We start from the raw sequence: 26,295 nt of genomic DNA, 5'->3' as shown, positions 1-26,295 counted from the left end.
AATTTCTTTTTCAGATGGAATATGTATTTACTGACACTTCATAAAAGATGTAAAATTACAACTTTAGTGAAAAACATCACAGTAAGATCAGTCATCCAGTTCATATTACTGTAAGGAAGTATCTGCATTATTAATCAATTGGGAATATATGACTATTTGTCATTATTATATATTCAACAATTATTTATGGGTAAACATTGTGACTAAGATACTTTTCTGAACTGGTATTTATTTTAAGGTTTAGCCAAACTCAAAGAACCTAGAGAAATCTATTTTGGCATTTTTTTTCTTTATTGCTTATAAAAGCATGATTTTAATAATTTTTCTTCCTTGCAATTATATTTCATGGTGATTTGCCCAGATCTTTCCTCTCATCCTATGAAAAAACCACCAAACTATATAAAAATGTTGGTAAAAATAGCCATTCACTTTTTTCTTTTTTGATGCAGCAATTCTGTTTTGAAAGAACAGAGACATGGTTAAATATGTAAGGCTTGGCGAGTCAAATTAAATGAAACAGCCTCAGTGTAGTAATTCCTAATTTTTGCTCCTATAATAAACCTGTTCATTTTGGAAGACAAAAGAGAATATAGGCTAAAGATATTTTTTTTCTAAAATCTCAATGGACTGTAGTTCATGTTACTTAAATACAGAGGCTATGATATTTGTGCTGCAGTCAATAAACTTTCACCAACGACATAAAAACATGCATGTAGCTTGCAGATTGCCAACAGGGTCTGTACAGAATTGTATTGATGGATGAGTTTACAATACAGATGAACACAGGGACACAATAATGTCAACAACAGCAAAGCAAAAGAGAAATATTGTAGTGTTGGTCTTTTCCCCCTGAAAATTTATTTTATACATTTATTAAGGTGTTATCATAGTCCTCATTTTTAATGAGGCTGTTGGTAGAATGCATGTCTTTTGGAATATGTTTTCTTTTACACATCTGAATGAAGTGTCAGTCATTTGGGAAGACTGGTGTGTGCAGGACACATCATGAAACACTACAGGACACTCTGACAAATCCTGAACAGAAGAACAGCAAGGAACTAATGATTCCATTAACTACATTGGGGTCTTTGAAAAAGCTGGAGAGAAATTCTGGTGAGGTCCCAGCCACAAGCACATAGCAAGATTGCTTCCCATTTGCAAATCTTATCTCTGAAAACTCCCTCATGTGAGAAGCCACGAAGAAATCAATATCCTCAAATATGCCTATTTAATTTTTTGGCTATTTAATCAACTTATTTAGGAAATACACATGTCTGTAGAAGAAACTTACAGTGAAACCTCTTGTCTGCTTTTACAGGGATGGGTTTCAGAGATAAGCCCTAAAGTCTAAAACTTTGTGTTTTAATCATCTTCTCACATTTTGCAGTGACTACTTGCAGTATTTTAACCCTTCAACACTTCTCCCTTGTGCTTGCCTTATTGTAACTTAGATATCTCTGGAAACTGTTCATGGTGCTGCTTTAACCCAGCACCATCTTTTGATAGTTTCCTGCAATTTTCTTTTTAAGGCAGGCATTATTTTAATGGCTCTGTCTGTCTCTAAAATGTTTCTATAATCAAGTCATCTCCTAGGATCGGTTCAGGCTCTGAGTACCTGAGATTATTCATCATTTTCTTTGATTTGCCAACAAACTGCAAACCTTCTAGAGCTACAGATTTGATCCTCCCAGAAGGAGAATACATCAGATGTGGGAGATTACTTATGAAAGAAGTTTTTTTTTTCTTCCTGAAAACAAATGCAACGTTAATGGAATCAATAAAGGGTCTTATACAATAGGCATTATATTAAACCAGAGTTCAAGCTTCACATTGATTGTGGTATTTAAATTTCAATGGGTTGATTATGTATGAGAGGAAAATGACCAGTATTATGAATGCACTCAGGACAGGGAAGGACCTTGCCAGCACAGTGAGAGGGAGAGGGGAGGGGAGGGGGGGTACCGTGTTGCCTTTATAGTCAGCAGAGTTCAATAAAGCACCACTTATTTCCCAGCTTTTAAGAGCGTTTTTTTTTTTTTTTTTAATCACAATGGTTCATACCTCACACTCCCTGGAGCCTGATTTGTTATAGGTGCAGGGTCCTGTCCCGTTCAGCAGCATCTCGCTGGTTTCCGTGTTGGTGGGTTTATAATCTACATAAAATTCCTGGGTGCTGGGAGTCATTTGCTTTAGTGACTGCCTTTTCTTTTTCCTGTGCCTTCGCATGAGGGAGCGCTGCTGCAGCTGTTTCATGCTTGCAGGGTACCGCTTCCATGACACGTAGATAACGAGCAGGATGACGAGCACGGACAGGAAAAGGGCCACGCTCCCTGCGATGATTTTATGGAAAGAGATGTGCTCCGTGTCAGCATCGGTCTCTGGGCCAGGCTCTGTCGCTCCCACCGTGGGGGGCAGAGGGGGCTTGCTCTCATGCTTCGGTCTGGGGAGCTTGGGCTTAAACGTTGGTTTGGGGAGAGCCCTGGCCAGATCAAACCTCTCCGTGGTGCTTTTGCCACAGATGCTGTAGTTCTTCACTGCATCGATCACGTTTACTCCTTGCAGCTCTTTGGGACTGGCACAGATTATTGTATTCTCCCTCAGACCTTTAAAACTTTTCAGCCAGTTTACCAGGGAACAAATATTTCTGCTGCATTCCCATATATTCCCGGCAAGACTGATGTCATTGAGTGATATCCAAGAATCCAAAATCTCTTGACCAATAAATGTGAGCTTGTTGGAATCCAGGTTGAGGCGCTGCAGATTTGGGACACACTGGAAAACACTAGGTCCACTGAAAGCTTCGATCTCATTGCCTGACAGATCAAGCCTTTGTAATGAGCTCCAGGTCCAGGACATGGTCTGTCCTATGACACTGATTTTATTCCACTGCAAATAAAGGTTCTGAAGGCTCACCAACCTTGGGAAAAGGGCCAGGTTGAGCTTGGAAAATTGATTGTGCTCCAGGTGAAGTTCTTTGAGTCTGATCATGCCAGCAAAGACATTTCTGGCTAAACTTCGGATCCTGTTATATCCCAGGTCCAAAAGTTCCAGGTTGCGGCAGTCTTGGAATATTCGCACAGGGATGGTTCTCAGGGAGTTAGACCGTAAGTGTAAACTGAGCAGCTTCCGCAAGCCTCGAAACTGTTCAGATCCCAGAGAATGCAGCTGATTATAGGACAGATCCAAGTTCCGTAAATTGGTCACAGGTCTGAAGGTATTGTTAAGAAAATAGGAGATTCTGTTGGAACTCAGAATCAACTCTTTGAGTCTGCGTATTCCATTAAAAGCATTCTCGTCAATATTGCTGATATGGTTATGGTCAAGGTATAGCCAGGTGAGCTGGTTAAGCCCTTTAAATTGATTATATTTAAGTTTTTGAAGGCTGTTATAGCGAAGGGACAAACCTAAGCAACCAGCAGATATACTTGAGGGTATCTCCTGTAATTTCTGAGATTCACAATATACCATTTTGCCTTCACACCTACAGCCCTTAGGGCATCCTCGTTCAGCAGAAGAAAGCATTGTCAGTAAGACAGTGGGGGCTATAACCAGTGCTACAGCTGATCCGCTCAGTAGCCTAATTACATTGAAACCTGGAAATAAAAACAACTTAGAAAAGTTATCCCCCCAAAAAAGAATGCATTTTTTTTAATCAAGCAAAAATAGGCATATATTTTCATTTTCAGAAATTCAAATCTAGATAACAACATTTAACATTAAATATCATCTCTTTGCAATTGAAAGAGATTGTGTTTTTTGTTTTAAATAGTTAAGCAAGAAATGTGTCCACTAAGCAATTGAATCTTTAGTCTTAGAGCAGAACAAGGTAATCTCTAACATAATTAAGACAGAATTATTACATATACTAGAGGATTTTTTTTAAAAGAAGGAAAGAAGAAAAATGACAAAACATACCCATCCTTTGTATTGTTCAAAGGTCGTCCTTAGGTCCTTTGCTTTGGCTTAGGGGGCCACTTGCATGACAGCCCCTGTCAGCTGCACTGTAGTGAGTCAGGGCTCGCTGACACCCAGGAAGAAAAATTGGACCCCTTGGGAGATGGACCGATTTTGGAACATAATTCTTTGCCAGCCACGCAGAACACTCCAAGAACAAATAAATCCCAACACCACATTCGCAGCAAAACATCAAAATCTTCCTAGGTAATAGGATCTTCATGGATATTACGTTTTTGCATCTTTACAGTTTTTTTTTTCTCTTGGGGGGGGCGGTTACAGAACTGGCTTCGACAATTTCTTCTTATCAGAAAGCTTGATGTATTCCTCCAGGCAACGTGGGGCTACCTGAGCTGCCACATCTGTATTCCATAGCCCAGCAGTTCCCGTGGTGAGCACCCAGTTCAGCCACAGAGCTACGAAGGAGCCCACAAGGCAGGAGAGCCCCGTACAGCGCACACGCTCAGCTCACTTCTGCAGACTGTCATTCTGAAAGCTGCTCGGACTGTTGCTTTGGTTTCAGTGAATGCAGTCTTATGTAAAGCTGCCCCCAGTGGTGAAGAACATTATGGGCATGTGCAGAAATGTCTCTCTTTTATCTTGCAAATGAGCAGGCTCTCTGCTGGAAAATGAATGATTCTTTTGGGTGGCTCAATAAGAACTGAATGGTCACCATAATCAATAACTAGCAACATTTTCTGTGATTTCCAAGTCTTGTTTTACAGTTTGGCAACATCTTTATTATCTGCGTCTGCTTAATCACTAAACATGTGCAGCCCAGAGTTTTTCTGAGCTTGACATTAAGTTCACAGACCGAATGTCAATTTTTCTTAACCTCAACATAGGCTTTGAACTGAAATTTATAAAATGAATTATTGAGCTTTTCACAGAGCAACATTAACTGCATGCCCACTTGACCTCTTGGAGTCACAGTGATTATGTTATGCAAGGTGTCTCAGGATGCTAAAACACATGCATTTTGAAACAGAGGAGATGACTAGTGACATATGAATTAATGAATCAAATGGCCTTTCTGGTTTTCCCTACAAAAGACTGGTTTAATGGCTTATAGTTTTGTTTGTTGTTTTTGTTGCTGTGATATTTTTAATTAAAAGAAAAATGAACCATGTTTATTGCTAATATAAGAATCAAGACTTCATTTGGCTCATAGTTTAGTGATGCTGCTATTTATTACACTTATAATATTTATTGAATACATTCTAAGTATCTTAAATGGGCCATCTTACTTGTTCTTTCAACATTGTATGATGTAGGTCCCCTTATAACTTTCATTTGGAAGGTGAAGAAACAAGGACTTGAAGAGGTCACTTGCTCAAGGCCTTACAGCAAGCAAATGGTACAGCTGAAATTCAGAATCAAGTTAGTCTTATGCTTGATTCACTAGCCACCAGATGATCCTGTTCATCAACATTGTTATGGTCATTTTAGAACATGAATCAAGTGAAAATAAGACAGAATAGTGGGGACAAGGAAGTTGTAATCAACATTCTTGTTTCCTAGAAAGGACTATGTAAACTTCTTTGGTCTGAAGTTCCTAAAAACATATTATAAAAACTAAGGAGGAACAGGTTAGTCTATTGATTAATTAGAGTACAGATTTTGGCACTAAGATTCTAATCCTGATTACAGTTTATCAGCCATATAAATCTAAACAGACTATTTATATTCTCAATGTCTCAGTTTTTCATCTGTAAAATGGGCATGGTAACCAAATCACAATTCATAGACAAGTTTTGAAGATCAAGTCACCTAAATATGTGTATAATACTTAGAACAGAGTTTAAGCACATAAAAATCCTGTGATAACTATTTCACAAATAATAACCTTATTGTAGTTTTTGGCATTGCATATTGTTTAGTATTAAATATCCACTATTCTGACAATCATCAACTCACAAAGAACTACTTTAGCAAATATTGTTTATATTGTATACAATAGATTTCCAAGAATCAGTGTCTTGCTTTTGATGAGAAAAATTCCCATGTCTCTGACATCTCAACTCTAATGTTAAAATGAATCTTTTGGGTCTATGGATCATAAGTAATAATTAATGTTTGAACCTTTTCTATTCCAAAGCAGGACATGGTTAACATCTGTTCCATACTGATAACAATTTTAGTTAAAAATAAATGGTATTTTATAAAAAGGTTGCTTTGTAGGCTATTTTAGGTGAATTGGCTGGAAGCCAATTAGGGGAGCTTTCATTTTCTCCAAAGGTGAGAAGTTTGATAAAGGGTAGTCATGATAACCAAAAGGGGAGTTATAGATGTAGACAAGTAAAAACTGCAATTCCTCAGGTAGTACGCTATTAATAGGGCAGTAGTCTCAAATGCATCTAATGCACCCGGAGAGCTTGTTGAAACAGATTTCCCAATCTGTTCCCTAAGATTCTGATTAAGGAAAATAAAAGAGGTTTTTTTCTTTCTTTTTTTTTTTTTAATCAACAATCTTCGAGGGACAAGTAGGTTTAAGAAACTTACTGCAAAGAAAAGATTAAAAATAATAAGTTTTCTCCTAGTAGGAAGAGAGGGTATACAAACTCATGATACTCAAGTGTAAGTACCACAAGGACAAAAACACCTTTTCTACTTCATTTTCTCTAATACTCACAGCAGCACTTGGCACATCATAGATGTTCAATAGATATTTATCAACTATGTACATTATTATGTGGGAGTTTCCAAGTTCAAGAGATGTACTTTAAACTAGTAATGTAATATTAATCTTACATACATGTTACTGAGCCCAGTAGATTTCCTTCACTGGTGAAACTGGAAACAGGTTTGGAGAAAATAAAAAGATGTGTGTGAAAGTCAAGAAACTCTGAAGTTTTTTTCTCAGCAAGAGAAACAATAAGAGAGGTAAATAGAGAGCCTACATCCTGGGAACAAATTTTTACCCCTCACACTTCAGATAGAGCCCTAATATCCAGAATATACAAAGAACTCAAAAAATTAAACAATAAGATAACAAATAACCCAATCAACAAATGGGCCAAGGACCTGAACAGACACTTCACAGAGGAGGACATACAATCAATCAACAAGTACATGAAAAAATGCTCACCATCTCTAGCAATCAGAGAAATGCAAATCAAAACCACCCTAAGATACCATCTCACTCCAGTAAGATTGGCAGCCATTATGAAGTCAAACAACAATAAGTGTTGGCGAGGATGTGGGGAAAATGTACACTTGTACATTGCTGGTGGGACTGCAAATTGGTGAGGCCAATTTGGAAAGCAGTATGGAGATTCCTGGGAAAGCTGGGAATGGATCCACCATTTGACCCAGTTATCGCCCTTCTCAGACTATTCCCTGAGGATCTTAAAAGAGCGTACTATAGGGATACTGCCACATCAATGATCATAGTGGCACAATTCACAATAGCTAGTCTGTGGAACCAACCTAGATGCCCTTCAATAGATGAATGGATAAAAAAAAAATGTGGCATCTATACACAATGGAGCATTACGCAGCACTAAAAAATGACAAAATCATGGAATTTGCAGGGAAATGGATGGCATTAGAGCAGATTATGCTAAGCGAAGCTAGCCAATCCTTAAAAAACAAATGCCAAATGTCTTCTTTGATATAAAGAGAGCAACTAAGAACAGAACAGGGAGGAAGAGCATGAGGAAAAGATTAACATTAAACAGAGACGAGTGGGGGGAGAGAAAGGGAGAGAGAAGGGAAAGCATATGGAAATGGTAGGAGACCCTCAATGTTACACAAAATTACATATAAGAGGTTGTGAGGGGAAAGGAGGGAAACAAGGGAGAGAATTGAACAACAGCAGATGAGGTAGAGAGGGAAGATGGGAGGGGAGGGGAGGGGGGATAGTAGGGGATAGGAAAGGTAGCAGATTATAACAGTCACTAATATGCCATTATGTAAAAATGTGAGTGTGTAACCCATGTGATTCTGCAATTTGTATTTGGGGTAAAAATGGGAGTTCATAACCACTTGAGTCAAATGTATGAAAGATGATATATCATGAGTTTGTAATGTTTTGAACAACCAATTAAAAAAAAAAAAGAAACTCTGAAGTGCTAAAACTTAGAAGATTAGCAGGTGACCTTCACTTTCCTTGGAGACATATCTTTATAGTTAAACCATAAATTTCATGAAAACAGTAAATATGCCTTTGACTATTCTATGCCACAGTACGTAATGTTAAGCCTCTATCATGGAACTACCAAATAGGGCTTCACAACTTATTTCTTTCAGAGAAGACTAAAGGAAATCATATTTATTTTTAAGTTCTCTGTAATATTTTGGGTTCTTTAAAGATGGATTTTTCTCCTTACTCTCCTTGCTTCTCAATGAGAAGCAGTCACTGAGACATGTGTCTTGTCTAATAGCTGCCGAGGGCCATGCTAGGATGGCCAGAGGACCCCTTGACCTTGTACTTATTGTTCATTGTACCTTCTAGTGGTAAGAGTATAGAGGAGTCCCTAAGAATGTATTTCTCTTACTTTGCTTTTTCTGGGACAAACCTTCTTGAATTACTTATGGTAAATAACATTCTCTATTGCGTTATACACTTTGCTCTTAGTTTTTGGGCATTTGTCTGGTACCTTGACTCCTAATCTTGTCTTGCTTCATAGTTTTTACTTCAGACTCACCCTTTTGGTCTTATAATTGATATTGCCTCTTAATATTGAACTGGTCTTTGTCTTGACAATTATCAGTCGCCATTCTTGGGTTGGGTTGGCCTCTAGGCACTTTGTTTGACCCTGCCTTGGTGCTAATCCTGAAGTGGGTATCAGACCTATCAGGTCTGTCCAGGTTCAAACTAACAAAGTGCCTGAAGATATTATCAATGAGGCTAGTAGAGAAATCCAAAAATGAAATGACACAATTCTAAGCCATACTAAATACTTAAAGCTGCAGAAATTACTCCAAAGATCTAAAGTAGTCTCTCAAAAGAAAGAAAGAAAGAAAAAATCTAACCCAAAATAGCTCATGTTCTAAAAGAGTTAAGTAATTTTCTAGTATGATTTTTAAAGTTTATCTTCCTTTTATTTGTTGACTACAGTAAGCTGATTATTTCTGTCTTGCCTTTCAACAGAAGCAAAATTTTACTATGTATTTAACAACTTCTTTTGCACTTAACATCACATATAGAGGAAAACCATAAACTACCTGACAAGTTACATTTCCCCAGTGAATCTAGGGCCTTAATGATTTATACAATCATAAAACATAGCATCAAAGCTGGATGCAGTGGGCCGGTGGTGGTGCATGCCTGTAATCTTAGCTGTTTGGGAGGCTGAGGAAGGAGGATGGTAAGTAAATTCACAGCCAGCCTCAGCAACTTAGTGAGGTTCTAAGCAACTTAGTAAGACCCTGTCTCTACATAAAATATAACAAAGGGCTGGGGATGTGGCCCATTAATTAAGCACCTCTGGATTCAATCCCCAGTATCCAAAAATGAAAAAATCTGGATGCAGTGGCACATACATGTACAGTTGTAATCCCAGGTACTCAGGAGGTTGATGAAGGAGGATTGCAAATTTGAGGCCAATCTCAGTATTTAGCAAGACTCTGTCTCAAAAAACTAAAAACAAAACAATTAAAAATACATGGTATCGTCTATCTAAACACGTTTTTATTACACTTATAGTACTATTTTGAATAGCTAAAATATTGTGTTTAGATTGGATAAGTCTAAATAAGTATATAATCCTAAATTTCAATCTATTATGAAACCAAATTGCCAAATATAAAGTTAAAAAATGGGATAAAAATGGAATATACTGATATCTTCTGTGGATGGCCTCAGAGATTTCATCTACTTAACAGATATATAATCTGAATACCCATTATGTACTAGACATTATTCCAAACATTTGAAATACATCAGTGTATAAAATTAAGGTCTATGCTAGGTTGGGGATGTAGCTCAGTGGTAGAGTGCTTGCCTAGGGGTTTGATCTCCAGAACCACAAATAAGTAAATAAAATTAAGTTCTATACTTTTGTAAAACTGACATTCTAAATCAGTAAAATACACAATAAAAATGTAAAAATTGTATATTAATGGGAAGTATATACCATTGGGTAAAAATAATTAGATTGAGAGTATAAGAAAGAGGTGGGTGGATTTATAAATAGAATGGTTAGCTCCAATAAGAAAGTGACTTAAGGTAAGCAAGGTAGCACATGCCTGTAATCCCAGCAGCTTGAGATGCTGAGGCAGGAGGATTTCAAGTTCAAAGCCAGCCTCAGCAAGGGCAAGGCAACTTGGTGAGACTCTATCTCTAATTAAAATACAAAATAAGACTGGGGATGTGGCTCAGTGGTTGAGTGCCCCTGAGTTCAATCTCTGGTAACCACCCACCCCTCCACACACCCCCCACCTGCCAAGAAAAAAAAAAGTGACTAAAGCAAATTCTTGAAGGAGATGAGCTTGTTAGACTTAAATTATATATGGAATGGGCATGCAAAGTCCTAAGTTGTAAACAAATCATCTGTTCAATTAATAACAGGAAGGTTAGAGAGTCTCACTAGACTGGAGAGAGCAAGCAGTAGAGTAATTAGAGATGAATTCAGAGCAGTCTTAGGTATCAGGTCATGGAGGTCTTTTTATGCCATTGTAAGAATATTGACTTTATTCTGGAGAAAATGGGTAGACAATTTGAGATTTTGTGCAGAATAAAGATGTAATCAAGTTTATCTATTAAAATGATCACTGCTATGAATGGGATATTTTCATTCTTCCCAAATTCATATATTAAAACCCTAATTTCCAGTGTGATGGTATTTGGAGATATGGCCTTTGTGAGGCAGTCAAGTCAGGAGGTTGGAACCCTAGGGATGGGTTAGTGGAATCATAAGGATGAGAAGAGACATGAAAGAGTGTGTTTTCTCTCTCTCTCTCTCTGCTTTCAACATGTGAGGATAAAGGAAAAGACAGCCCACTGCAAGCTAGAAATCAGGCTTCGTCTGTGGACACTGGATCTTCCTACATGCTGATCTTGGACTTTCAAGTCTCTGTAAATATGATAAATAATTATTTATTGTTTAAACCACCCAGTAATAGTATTTTTGTGATATCAACCCAAATTGACTAAGATGATCACTTTTGCTATTGTTGAAATAAACTTAAAAAGGGGGCAAGAATAGATGGATGTAGGGAAGCCATTAAGAGAGTATTGTTCCAATGGAGAAGAGAGACAGTAATACTTGGTCCATTGTGGTAGCAGTGAAAGCAGTGAGAAGTGATTAGATTCTGGATATATCTAGATAAAATTAATAGGATTTTTCTAAAGGACTATAAGTGAAAATATGAGATAAACAGAGAAATTAAAAATTACTCCTAGTTTTATGGGCTAAGTAACTGGAAGGTGGCAAAACCAACTCTTTCCATGGGTCAAGTTTGAAAAAGATAAAGAGTTCAACATATATGAATTTTTTTTGGGGGGGGGGCATTTGGCTCTGTTATTCAATTTTATGAGACTTTAATTTTTGAAAACATCTTTTTATATTAGGCCTCAAAGCATTATGGCATAGTTTTAAATATTTTAAAAAGTGTTTTTGGGGACAGAAAGTGATGAAACTATTAGCAAAATTAGCCCTATACAATAGCAACATAAATTTTTGTTCAGATGGCTTAGATAGTGTTAAAATCTTTGCATACAGCTTTGAAAGATGATGAAGCTAAAAGCTTTGATAAAAATTGGAAACTGAGAAATTATATAGTGACTAGATATGAGAAAATTTGTTTTCTCCTATGCTTGTTTGTTTGACTATTTGTTTTGGTACTGGGGATTGAACCTAGAGGCACTTTAGTTCTGAGCTACATCCCCAGTCCTTTTTATTTTTTAAATTTTGAGACAGAGTCTTGCTAAATTACCGATGCTGGCATTGAACTTGTGATCCTTCTGCCTCAGTGGCCTGAGTCATTGGAATTATAGGTGTACATCACCATTGTGGCTTAGACGTGGGAATATTTGGTTAAGCATTCTAGAAAATAAGTTTGGTGAATACAAAATAACTTTCTACAATAACTTAAAAATCTATTCATTTTCTTTTAGAGAGAGAGAGAGAGAATTTTTTAATATTTATTTTTTAGTTTTCAGTGGACACAACATATTTATTTTATTTTTATGTGGTGCTAAGGATCAAACCCAGCACCCCAGGAATGCCAGGCAAGCACGCTACCGCTTGAGCCACATCTCCAGTCCCAAGAGTCTATTCTTTATTAAATGTTATAATTCAATTATTGAATATTATAATTCAACTTTTTAAATGTTAAATTGACATTTTAGAATATGAAACTGACTCTAGCCAATCTTCTCAGAGTATCAGTGTACTCGTCTGCAAACTGAAACTCATAAAAACTGACCTATGAATCTTTAAGGGTTTTATTTGGGAATAATTTCCATAATTTATATGTAGGTACACTGTAAACTATAATGTGCTACAAAACATTTCTGCAATCAGAGTACCTATGAAAAAATATATATTTTTTTAATTCTATTTAGGTTCTCTGGTAATGAGACTGGAATGAACACACATCAAGGATCACCAACACAACTAAGGATGAATCACATTTATTATTTAAAAAGTCCTTAGTATTCTCTTTCTTCTAAGATTTTAATACCACAACTATTTGTTCATTTGTTTGCTTATGTTTTTGTTGGTGCTTGGGATTGAACTACAACCATTTATTATATAGCACATTTCATTGAAGTTCGATTTTAACTTATAAATTGCTTTCACCAATAAATGCATTTGATCTAGGTATTGTAAAGAGTTTAATGTTTGTGACCCTATCATAAAATAGGGTTGTTGAAATAGGATTCCCTATTTCTGGATGGATATAATACTCATTAGCATTTCTATATTTGTAATTATATTATATTAGGATCTTCATCAGAGCACTAACACTTCTCTGAAATAGCCTTGATTTCCATCTGCTTGCTTCAAGGGCTCCATTAAAAACCCTGTCTGGTTGCATATGGTTATGAGTGAACATTTCTGAATGAGATAAATGGGGAATTCCAGGTCAGACCATTGAAATGGTCTCTCAGTATCTTTCTGGAAAGAGAAAATATCAAATGAATGAGACCTTACAAGATTATCTAACACATCTCCCCCCTCCCCACCTCACTTGAAGTTGACATTTACAATCCATATTCTTAGGTTAGGTTTGATTGTGTTCCTCACTGTCATTTCTTTCAGAAGTATTCTCAAACTGAATTTTAACACAGGGATATCTAACAAACTCTCAGAATATAGTCCTTATTGACAGACTTCTGAAGACTATAAACTGTATGACTTCATGAAAATAATTTCTTTTCTTTCTTTTTCATTATTTTGTGGAAATTTAGAAATATAAACAGAAGTAGAAAGAACAGTGTAAAAACATAAAATTCAACTGTTATAAATATTTTGCTGATTTTGTTTCATCTTTCCCCTCACAGCCCTTCCCAGATACATGCACATACTGTTTTCTTTCTGGAGTATCTAAAAAGTAAATCTTCACACCAGTATGCATTTCTCAATTAAATTTGACCCTAGCATTAGTACTAACAAAATTAAAAGTAAGTCCTTAAAGTCGATTTGTTTGAATCAGTACCTAAACAAAGCCCATACATCTCTTTTTGTTTTTAATGGTATTATTATTATAATTTTTTAGATATTAGGTCATTTAGACTACAGCTTGTTTCATGTTCTGCATTTGGTTGTTTGTCCATCATATGATTTAACTTGCAAAGAGTCAATTTTAATGGCAAATATGTTGAGCAAGGATCCATTCATTCATGTAGGAGAATATCCAGCCCAAATGGGTACTATTTGCTCTTGGTAATTATTTGAGATTTGAAGACTTTTTGAGTAAAATGGGATGTAAGAGTGTGAAGGGAAATAACGTATTTCTATTTTGTGTCACTTATATTAACAGGGTTAGTTAGCTTTGGGTCACTGTGACTAAAATACATGACATGAGCAACTTAGAGAAGGAAAAGTTTATTTTGGACTCATAGTTTCTGAGATTCAGTCCATTAGCCATGGTCAACCAACTCCATTCCTCTGGTCTGAGATGAGGAAGAACATCATGGCAGAAGATGTGGCAAAGAAAAGCTGTCAGTTCATGGCAGCTAGGAAGCAGAGACAGACAGACAGACAAACAGAAAGTGAGAGGGGGTCCAGGAGAATGAGAAAAGGAGCATGAGGAGCCAAGGACAAAATATAATCTCCAAGGGCACACTGCCAGTGACCTACTTTCTTCAGCTGCACCCCACCTGCCTACAGTTACCATCTAGTAAGCCATTTAAATTATTAACTCATCAATTCGATTAACACACTGATAAGATTATAGTTTTCATAATCTAATCACTTCCCCTCTAAACATTCCTGCATTAACATGAGTTTTGTGGGGGATACTTCATATCCAAATCATAACAAAGGGAATTCAGTGATGGGTCAAATGACAAGTTTGGGAACATGAAATAATTAGGTGCCATGAATCAGTGTTGTTTTAAAATTTGAACTGCTATAATTTCTGTACTTTTTATCACAGTTGTCTTTTTTGCCTATAGCCAACAAAAGTAAAAATTATTTGATGTTGTTCATTGCTGAACAAATCTGTTAATTTGTGAATTGATATAGAGATGTTCTTGCAACAGAGGCTCAAAAAATCCCTATCAAGAGAACAGCAATTAGAATTCATCTGTAGTCATTTATATTGAGAGAAATCACTTTTCTAGCTTTTCATTTAGAACAAATTCCATAAAAGAACATGTGGCACTGGAGTTACACTGTAAAATTTATAGTCCTATGTATATTTCCAAATTTCTTATCATTTCTCACAGTAGAAAAAATGATTTTCAGAGTAACTATAAAAGCCTTTTAACCAAATTCATATCTTAATATTTGATGCTTTACTTTGTGTGGATGGCTGTACTTTGAATGTAAAGTCAATGTTGTTTAAAGACATAGTAATAAACACTTTGTTATATTCATCTCACATATATTTTGAAGTAATGAGAATGTTTGAATAAAATTTTGCATTCTATGTTTAATTCATTGCATATAATTGTTTCAGCTGGCTATACTAGTATATTTTAAAATTTAACTTCCTGGCAAGTATATCAGCATTAAGAATTAAATTCCCCAGCCACCAGGTGGGGGAAGATAATAGAAATCTTGATTTTGGTAAAGAGGCTTGTATTCCACAGGGTAGTTCTATTTGTGTTTCTGAAACAAGATGTTTGATGTTTTAAAAAATTTGGGCGACATACTTAAGAGATACTAACCTTCTGAGAGGTAAGAAACCCTTCCTAGGTTTGCAATGTAATCACACAGAAAAGGACCCTCTGCTTTGTTATACTAAACTAAAATATATCAGGCTGTATCAGGACTCATTTAAGCTGAGCTAAAGAATCCTTCTTTGTTTTGTTAATATTTTGTAGCTGTGGCTATCCCTGGATTTAAAAGATCTCAGAAGAATGTGGGGGAATGCTTGAGAGATTTTTGTGGCTAACAGCAGAGCCCCCATGTGGCAAAATTGTGATCCAAACAAAAATTGACTTAGTCCCTGGAAGTAAATGCTACAATTCCTTAATCAAAGTAAAATTTCTTTTTCTGTTACTAGGTTACTAATACGTTTATTTGCTCAATGAATATATATTAAGATCTTATACTGCTTGGTGCTGGGAATACACTAGTGAATAAGACAAATGCCTACACCAGAGGACTTGCATTCTATTTAATGAGATAGTAAAGCTAAACATAGCTATACTACAATGCTGATGAGCAATAAGAACTATGAAGACTAATAATAAGGATAAGAGTAATGACAGTTTGATAGGAAGGTTAGAGAATCCCTTTCTGAGGACTTGTTAGTTATAAGCAAGTAGGAAGCAACTTACATGATATAATCTTCCTTTGATATTTTTCCTTGGTCACCACTAAAAAGGTGCTGTGAAATACTTCACACTTCACTTTTGACATTAGCTTCTTGTTTTGTTCCCCCTGCTCCTCCCACCTGCAGGCTAACCAATGCTCCAACTCTCTGGACTTACAACTCAAGTAAGACAATAACTACCTGGGATTAATGCAGACTACACGGGTTACTTCCTCAGTTCCATAAAACTGCCCCTCACTTCAGATATCAACTGAAGTAGGTACTACCAGGTTAACCAGTTTCTGTCTTACTTTGCTATCAATTGGGGGTTCCCAGGAGCCTGCATTCATGTTTGAAATTTGCCATGATGGCTTGCAGAAGAGAGAGAAACATTTACTTATGTTTACAAGTTTATTTTTAAAGTATATGATAAAGGATTTGGATGAAGAGCCAGAGGAAGAGAAAATAGGGTGAGGTCCAGAATGGTCCCAAGTACAGGAGTGTCTGTCACTATGGAATTGGGATGTACCACCTTCCTGTCACATGATTGTATTTACCAACCTAGAATTTCTCCAAACTTGAGGGATTTTTTTGGAGGCTTTATCATGTAGATTTCATTATTTGCTCATTCTCAGGCTCTTCTTCCCTATACAGAGGATGAGGTTTGAGTTGGAAGTTCCAAGCTTCTTCATGGTTTGATCTTCCCTATGACTAGCCCTCATCCTGAATTTGTCCAGGAGCCCACCAAGAGGTATCTCATTAGAAGAAAAAATGCACCCAGCAGCCCTGTTACTCAGAAAATTATAAGAATATGCTAGACTCTTCTAGAAACCAGGGGTATAGATCAAATCTGTATTTCTTTTTATGTTACAACCACCAATACCTTTATGGTGACTTCAGAATTCTACTGCTCACCCTCCCAACATTTCATTCCCAAAGTGAAGATATTATCTTTTTGGAACAAAGAACACATTTGAAAGTTTAAACAACATCTGAGGAAATTTTAAAGAAAAATTTAAAGAAATTTAGAATACAAAGAATCTAAAGAATAAAAACATTACTCTGAGATGTGCACAAGGTTGACTTTCTTAGATTCAGTTTTCTTGTTAGGGTACCAGGAATATTTGCTCCATCAGATGTGACCCCCACCCCAAAGACTGTTACAGGCCTCATGCAATAAGCCTGATGTTCAAACTGGAGATTCACTCATAAAATAAAAAGAGAAACTTTTCTCCCACCAGGTACCTTCTTACCTCTCCCTCACTGATTTTCTTTCATTTCAAATACTGTTTCCAGGTACCCGTAATGACCGGGTTCTTTTTAGACATTTTCCCACTTAAAAACAAATGAGTCTTAATGTAATAGCTGATGATAGCTTACAGTTTTCGCTTTTTCAGTGTATTGCTATTTGATAGTTAAGTCAGAAAATATTAAGGAATCCATAGAAAACTGAATTTTACACATGTAGTTTAAGAAGCAAATAAAGAAAGCACTTGTATTGGAAACATTCATCCTTGTTCTTTCCCAGCTTCTTCACCAATTACTTTTTTCAGAGTCAGTCGCTATTTTAGCTACTACATCCTTCTCCTAATATTTCTAAATTGTATTAATATTTTAATTTCTTGGTGTTATAATATACTATTCCTGATTCCCATGTTTATATGTTATTATTAGTACAGTATTAAATACATCAGCAATAGAAAACAGATGAATGGATAAAGAAAATGTCATATGAATGTAATACTCACATAGTGGAGTATTACTCAACCATAAAGAATAATGACTTTATGACATTTGCCAGCAAATGGATGGATCTGGAGACTATCATGCTAAGTGAAGTGAGCCAGTCTCCCAAATCCAAAAGTCAAAAGTTTTCTCTGATGTGTGAAAGCTAATTCACAATAGGGAGGGGATGAGGGAAAGAATAGAAGTGCAGTAGATTAGAAAATGGGGAATGGAGGGAAGGGAGGAGGGATAAGCAAAGGAAAAACAGTGAAATGAACGTGATACAATTCTCCCATGTACACACACACACACACACACACACATATATATATATATGAAAAAAAAAAGTGAATCCCACCACCATTACATCCATAAGAATGGAACTCTAACTAGTATAAGATATATTTGATATGTTTCATGCTTGTATAAATTATATCAAAATGGATTCTGCTATCATGTATAACCAGAAAGAACCATTGATTTAAAAACGACACAAAACAAACCAAAACAAACCTTATGAGGACTGTGTAAGCAATGATGCTGCTGGGTCAAGTAGGATACTGGATTATGTTTCCGTTCTCATTCAACTTTCATTTTTCTGGAAATTAAGGGTTGTTCCTATTTTCTCTTCCTCTTCCTATTTTACATTGTATAGTTTTTAAAAAATTTGCATAATTTTGTACCTGATGCTAGTTGTTTGTCTTAGCATTTTAACAGGTTGGTCTGCCTGAATTTTCTAGATACTCAAGCAAAGCAGAAAATCCTGTCCCCTTGCAGCCCTTGATTTTTATGCTACAATAGAAAATCATAGCTGTTACCCAAGTACTTCCCTTCACCATTCTTCAGTCTGACATCTTTAGTTTTTCTGGATCCAATGTATCCCTTTGTTTAGTTACTACTCAATTTTTTGAACCACTCTTACTAATAGATCCCTAAGAAAAGATGTATGTGAAATAAAGATTTCATATCTGAATTTTCTTTTAGTTTGCCATTACTGATGGCACATAAAAGTCTGGGTTGCAAATATTCCCCCCCCCCCAGACTGTTTTAGACAATGCCCCACTGTCTTCTCACACCCACCCTTGGTGTTGAGAATCAGACTCTATTATGATTCCCAGACCTTTGTAAAGTATAATCTTATATATTCTCTCTGGAAGTTTTTATCATACTTTCTGTTCTTGCGTATTTGAAAATTATAGAAGTATGTACTTTGGTTTACATCTTTATTCATTCATTGTTGGTTGCCGCAGTCTGTCTGGGCACAAAATAACTGAGCCACCACACAAGCCTTGTAGATTCCAACAGCAACTCTTTATTCCCGAACTCTCACCGGCACTCTACACGCACGTTCTGGGGAAAATACACACCCTCCACTGGGATCTGCGTACCAAATACCCTCTGAATCCCGTAAGAATTCAAGGGGAACTCAAGGAGTGGGCGCCTGAGGCAGCAGGATACGCCCTATTCCCAGCAGGATCCACCCTAAACCTGGAGCCACCCTAATCCAGCAGAATCCACCCTAAACCCGGAGCCACCCTAATCCAGCAGGATCCACCTTAAACCTGGAGCTGCCCTAATCCCTGAGCAGGGTCACCTTTCAAACCAAAACTCTCAAACATTCATGCAATGTCACTGCAAATGACCTGGGTCCAAGGCAAGCCCATTTCCACAATGGAGAATCCTCCCTCTAAGCAACATTGGGTAGGCTGACAAGGAAATTGCCATGCATGCGTCATTCCTACTTGGCTGTGGCTCTCAGCAGTTGGTTATCCAGTGGACCTTTTAAATCTGGACTCTTGTGTCTATAAAAACTCTATATAAAGTTCTATAAAAACTTATTTTACTTAAAAAAAGCTCTCCGTATTTTGTTGTTTTCTTTCTGGAATTTTACAGTGCAGATTTTAGACTTCTTGGATCAATTCTTTGGCTTTTTTTCCCTATTTTCCCTCACCTTATCTTTTAATCTTACTGTTAGGGCGATTTCTCAGATTTGTGCTGCAATATTTTATATACTAAAATTTTAGATCAGATATCAACAAACTATGGCACCACTACCAAATCTAGCAATGGTGCTGCTGGGTCAAGCAGTGCTGCAGTGGCAGAGTTGAGGCTCTGAGTTCTGCAAGTTTACAATATTCATTATGTGACTTTTTAGAGAAGTGAACTCCTGACCTCTACCTTCTCCCAATTTAGGTGATCATATTGTTAGCTCCAGGAGCTTGTTTTGCTTCTATTTTTGTCCCTTCCTCATAGAATCTTATGTTATTAATATAGATGTGACATCTTTTCCCACTCTGAGGATGTTATTTGGAGTTTTGGAGTAGTATACTGCTTGTTCCAATGTTCACATTTTCTCAGAGGTAAACCTCCTCGAAGGTAATTTCTCAGTTTATTTTGACCTATTTTATGTTCCAGTAGAGAAAATGACCAACCTCCTGCTTGGGACCTATGTACCTGCTGCCAGTGTTCTGAGGGTAAGGCAGAAGATGTAATGAAGACCCCAAGATTATTACGTACATGCTTATTTCACTCTCTTGTTTTTAAACCCAAGTCTGACTGCTATTCCTACTTGGATTGGGCCTAGCTTCTCAAGTTATATTTTCCCAGGCAATAAACTCCTTTGCTATGGTATAAGGAAAGAGTAGTCTTTTGGTTTCTTGGGGTAAAGATAGGAGTCTGGCCGTTGACCAGTCACCATAAAGACTTTAAATCAGTACCCATATTCATAGTGCTTCTCAGGACTTTTGCAGCTCCATGAAGAAACCTCCTTTAGTAAGCACTTGATTCTACTTATCTACTCTGTATTGTATGGTTTCAAAGATTTTGTAGAAATTGTTCATCCATCTTGTCTCCTCGTCATCCTCATTGGTATTTATTTATCCTTACATGAGTTTTAAGTGGAAGAGGCAATAAAAGTGGGCAATCAATCTGTCCCATTTCAGATACAAATTTCTCATGAGGGATTTCAGGTGATGACAGGGGGTGAGGGCAAGATATTGGAAAAGTTGCCAAATAATGTAGGATTGCAGTTCCAAGACAGAAATGGAAGGAAAGGTCTTTAATTGGAAAAAAAATGTGGTGCTGCTGTTTTTTGTTATCCATCTCTTCCAAACTATCATTATAAGATCTTCGACCATGTAGACATTTCTTGATGCCATCTTTTAAATCAGAAGGAACTAATAGATATTGTTCTTATAGTCTCATTGGCTGTATCGTTCAATATGGGTGTCCACCATTATTTCACTTATTCTTCTGTGGGTTGTGATGAAAATGCTTCTCCATTTGTGCAGTTACTTTTAAACTTTGAATCATCACTTTTGTGAGGTTTCTCTCACATTCTTCTTTTCGCCTAGACCAACCTATTTATTTCTGAAACTGAGCAGCCCCAAAAATTACTAGAAGAAACTGTTTTAGCAATCTTGCATTTTTTGTGTGCTATATATTTTAGTTATGGATTTGAAGGAAATATATTTGGTGGAAATAGGATTATTTTTCAGTCCATTGTGTTTTTTGTGAGCTAAATTTTCAGTTTTCATATTTTGTATTGATTATGACTGTTTGTAAATTTAAATATTCCAATATCTGTCAATGTACTTAATCCATTGGAGCCCAATGTTTCCTTGGAAGAATGAGTTTGTACTTTCATAATATAATAAGGGTAATAGAGTTTTGTATAAATAGTTTCTTAAAACCAACTATACCTTGAATTGAAATCTGCATGTATTTTTTTGTATCAAAATTTGTTTTCAATTATTATTATTAATACTTTAGAATTTTCAGATTGAAAAATGTACAATTTTACTACTTTTGAATTTGTATTGATACCTAATAGTAAAAATTTAGAAAAACCTGAACAGGTTTTATATATATATATATATATATATATATATATATATATGTGTATGTGTGTGTGTGTGTGTGTGTGTGTGTGTGTGTGTGTGTATGTTTTACCTCTCTGGGATGTAGAGTTTTACAAACAAATTTAATATTTCAAATAGACAACTATTTATTTATGATACAAGTTTGTGTCTTCTAATAACCCAATGTAGGCCTCTATTAAAAAACTGTTAATAGATATCAGATAGCCATAGAAAAAAAATTTTCTATTCATTGGCTATATTTGAGATGAGACTTTCTTTTAAAGGCAACAGCTTACTTCGATTCTCTTTTTCCTCTTTATAGTATTTAGTTATTTTTGATTCAATGTATATAATTTTCAATCTTGGTGTTTTCCTTCTGAGATACTTTAGGCTTTTGCATAGAGAAACCAAAATAATTAAATATGTGATCACATGTTCAGTCCATTAATTCTGACTATAAATCTTTGTATATTTTCTGGAGATACTTCAAAAACTCTTGAGAGGTTTTACATAATTTCAAGTGGCTTACAAGATTTGCAAGTTAAACTTTGGAAAATACTGTAGTAATACCAAGTAATAGTGATATAAAGGCTTAAGAGTCTCACAAAATTGTCAAGGATTTTGAGATTATTTTGTCCAAGCCACATTTTACAGATCAGAAAACTGAAGCCCATAGAGACAAAGTCACTGGCTCATTTGAAATATGACACAAAAATAGAAACTTTGAATGGAACCCAGATCCTTTAACACTAGTCTATTTCTTATAACTACTGTCTTCTTTAAGGCCAAATAAAAATCTTTGTACTATGTAAAAAAGCAGTAGTGGAAATTATAGATAACTTTTCTGTAGCCTCGTGTAGATTTAGTCAGACAACAAGAACTTTAAAAATCTGTTTTTCTTTTTTTTTTTGATAACAAGGAAATGAAAGCATCTTAAATCAAGCTATTCTTTAAGTTGTTTTCCCTTCCATTATAATAGTAATATATATTACTATAAAGCATAGATATCATGGTCTCAGCATTCAGAGGTAATCCCCATTAGTATTTTGGCAACTCTACAACTTTTTCATTAACTTGAATTTGATGCATTGCATTCTTACAGTGGGCAAAATAATTATTTTAAATTCCTCATACCATTGTAAATTCAGTTTATATAATAGTTTTTATAGATGTTAAATAATTCAGGTTTACTAAGTCAGTGAAGCATGTAAATTATTGTCTCTAAAAAAGAAATTGCTGATATTCAGTACATACATCTAGTCTCTCTCCCACATGGCTAATATAATCTTTTAAAATAGCAAGTTATTCCACTTCTATGGACCAGTTAAAGAGAAAATAAATAATGCTCCCTTCTCTTTTGAGATTTGGTGATTCTTTGGTGCAGTGGCTCAAAAGTCAACTCCAGAATGTCTTACCCTCTCCCGAAAACACTATCACAAATTTGGTTACATTAATATGCTGCTTAAATACCATGAATGGCTCACTGTGGCCTCTATTTAACTAGCATACTCATCCCTATGATACAAAAAGTTCTTCTGATTTGATTCATTGTGTGGTGAGATAATGCCAAACACTTAGACCTCTTACAGAGTAGGAGCCTTATTAGGAAACCAACTATAGTTTCATTCCAGGGTTCTGCCACTCTGCTAATCTCCATTTGTGTAGCTTGTCTTGTGCTCAACTCTGTTCTGCCTCAAAGCTCTAGCTTATGCATGATTTTTGTTTCCTACAGAGTTAGTTTGACATATCTTCAATGCCTACACATTACTTCATGACTCTTTTAGCTTCACTTCAAATTAGCTCATTCTTTTGAAACTTTTCAGTTTAAAGTTCTAGAGAAGAAAATCAATTTTTTTAAAACCATACAACCTCCCATGTAGCTTGTGAGTTGGTTGTTCTTGGGGGAGCTACATCCTGAGTTCAATCAGTTGTCACGGAGGGTCGAAGGTAGTGGTGAAATTGCAGGATCATGTTGTATAAGATTTGCTGATGCTATAGGTTGGGGCCATTGAAAGGCAGTGGATACTTCACTACTGGACTAGCTCTGCCTGTTTGTCATTACATTCACTCACTATCCAATATGCTATGCAACCTACAATACACTCACACTGAAATATTCATCATTCCCTGAGCAAGCCATGTTCTATCAGACCTTGAGTCATTATGTGTGCTGTTGTCCTGTATTATTAGAATAGTCTTCCCCAGTCTCTATCTGGCAAAGTCTTTTAAAAGACTTATCTCAATAATTATATTCTTCATAGGACTTTTGGTGATTTCCTCACATGTGTACATTTCTTATATATTATATGCAATGCATTGTATTGTAATGTTTATATGTATTTTTTACAGTAGAATATTCCTTAAATTTAGGGACATGGAATCTCATTCAATTCTCGATTTTTACCCTTTATACATACTCAAGATGTGTTTGTTAAAGGGAAAATATCGAGATGATTCAGAGGAAGATAATTCTAATGGCTGTGTCATAATTAACACCCTTTGGAAGGCATACCTGAATATGATTCATAAATCTGTGTTACCCAAGATACAATCAAGTGTAAAGGGAAAGTATGAACTAAGTGGGAAGAACAGTCAAGCTTTGGGTTGCTTAGCCAGAGCACTGGTTTACTTTTCACTATTTCCATTCTCTATTTGGCTAAGAGGTGTTGCAGATGGATTTTTATTGCTCTTTTATTTCCTGACAACCTGAAAAATTCTTCTCTGAGTGCACTTGCATTTGTGTCTGAAGGAAATGACTTCATATGCACAGAAAACAGCTCCTTATTTGGGGTGTTTGTCAATGTGTGCTTGGGCAATTTGGGGACAAACTCCTTATTTGAAGATATTTACTCCTCTGTTCCTTACCCATAGTGAAATCTCAAGTGTCCCAAGTGGGTTTTCATTGAGAACCTTACTTGAATATCTGAAGACCTAAAAATAAAATAAATAAAAGCTTGCTAATAGTACAGCATCAAGAAGCCTGGCTTCAGAATTTAGCTTAAAGAAGCTTCACCTAAAACACTGTTTGTATTATGGCCCTGGATGCCTCTTTTGTGCCAGTTCCAATTCTGGGTGCTAGAAGTGGAATTAAGATATATTACTATACCCCTTGCATTTATAGTCTAGTATCCCATTAAAGACTTGTTAAATGTTAATAAAGTACTATAACAGAATTCCTTTTGACTTCATAGAGAAGGCATTATCCAAACTTACCTTACAGAGAAAGAACCAAGTCCCAGCTAAGAAAACCCACTGTATTAAAAATAAGCCATTAAAATATGAATTTTTAATATATTTAACCATTAATAAATCCAGCTACTGCTAGAATATTCTTTAATTTCATAAATTGTCAATTTATTGTCAGTAGAGACAGTTTAGACAAGTTATGAAACAAACTAACAGGTATTCAGCATGACCAGCACCTCTTAGTGAACTCATAGAACACATTGGACAATGAAAAGTCAAGCAAGAATCATTGGTTGGTATCTTCAAAACTCCACTTCAAGGTGTTTTTGGTAGTCTGCACCATCCTTTCATCCTGAACATTCATTAAAATAGGTGAAGTACAATGGTGACAGCTTGGATAAGGTCCTTGTCCACAAGTACTGTAGCTTGACTGAGACAAATGTGGACCTCTTGTCAGAAATAATTGTGTCTGGCAGCTTGCAAATGCAAGGAACTGGCATAGAGTCATATTGTCACCTCAGAGGCTTGAGGTAAAAGCAAAAGCACTTGAAGTCACTGTGAAATATAGTATACTGAAAGTAAAAAGCTTTTTTTTAAATCTTTCTATCTCATAAAGCAAAATCAATGTGAATCCCTGATAAAACTTTTTGGTCTTTTCCCCTGGGAAAATTAGGTGTCCCAGGAAGTTATACCAAATAGCCTGGTATGTGGCATGCACTAACTTCCTTTAGACTTTTCAATATCAGCATCAATTTGAGGCCATGAAATAGAGCTTCTAGCCAAGTCTTTCAATTCCCAGATGTGCTATTAGTCAAGCCAAGATAATGTCTTCTGGAATAATAATGAAACTCTATATAAAATGCATCCCTTATGGTAAGAAAACTCATGCTGATGCTTTGAGATTGGCTTCAGGTTTTTTGGTCAGTTTCCCTGATAGCCTTCCCAACTTCTACTTCATGACAAGGGAAAGTCTTGGTTCCTTTTAATTTAATTAATTTATTTAATCATCCTGAAAGAGAACAAAAGAAGCTTCTTTTATCTAATCTTCTGGTGGTAGTGGCACAAATATTTTGAGATCTGTCAGGGCATCTTGTGGTGTTCTCTAAAATATAATTGATTGTAGGGTGAATTGAGAACTTTAATCATTGTGCAAACTCAACAGATTCATTAATCCAAGAGTCCCCAACGTGGAATATTGAGAGCTCTAAGTTTGGCAGAAACATAATTCAAGTTTTTGTTTGCTTTAAGATGAAAAGGCCTTCAAATAAAGTATCTCAGGAAAGAACTAAAACTTATCAATCCTTTCAGTATACCCCACAACACATAATATTTTAAAGAAAGGAGAAATATAATCATTTGTAGATAGTGGATTGTCTACCTGAAATATCTGAGAGACCTAACTGAAAATTAGGACCAGAAAGATATAGTTACAGGAAAATTACAAAGTAAACATGCAAAAGCAATTTCTTCCTAATTGTTTTCAAATTGATTAGTAATAAAACATAAAAACTTATAAATTAATAAAACTAAATTTTTTTTCAAAATATAAATTATAAAAAATATGCATGGTCTATTCCAAGAAAATAGAAACAAAAGTTACAATGATAATAAAAGTATTACTGAGAGACTGCATAAAGATATTAGTTTTTAAGTCAGAACACTGAATAGCTGAAATTAATCTGTGTATAAATTC

The 26,295-nt window shown here is 35.8% G+C and overlaps 2 protein-coding genes across 2 annotated transcripts in view; one reads left to right on the top strand and one right to left on the bottom strand.

The window, feature by feature from the left end:
• Lrrtm3 (leucine rich repeat transmembrane neuronal 3) overlaps positions 1-3,919 on the bottom strand; it is a 160,387-nt gene extending 156,468 nt beyond the window's left edge. The window contains exons 1-2 of the mRNA XM_026394646.2: positions 3,916-3,919; positions 2,062-3,593 (exon numbers count right to left, since the gene is read on the bottom strand). Coding sequence (XP_026250431.1) covers positions 2,062-3,593; positions 3,916-3,919 — 1,536 coding nt within the window. The remainder of the gene's footprint in view (positions 1-2,061; positions 3,594-3,915) is intronic.
• Positions 1-26,295, top strand: part of Ctnna3 (catenin alpha 3) — a 1,674,700-nt gene that overhangs the window by 721,394 nt on the left and 927,011 nt on the right. The gene's annotated exons all lie outside the window — the stretch shown is intronic.

This window comes from Urocitellus parryii, chromosome 5 (genome assembly GCF_045843805.1).
Source record: "Urocitellus parryii isolate mUroPar1 chromosome 5, mUroPar1.hap1, whole genome shotgun sequence".
Lineage (NCBI taxonomy): Eukaryota > Metazoa > Chordata > Mammalia > Rodentia > Sciuridae > Urocitellus > Urocitellus parryii.
This window is presented reverse-complemented; position numbering and strand designations above follow the sequence as displayed.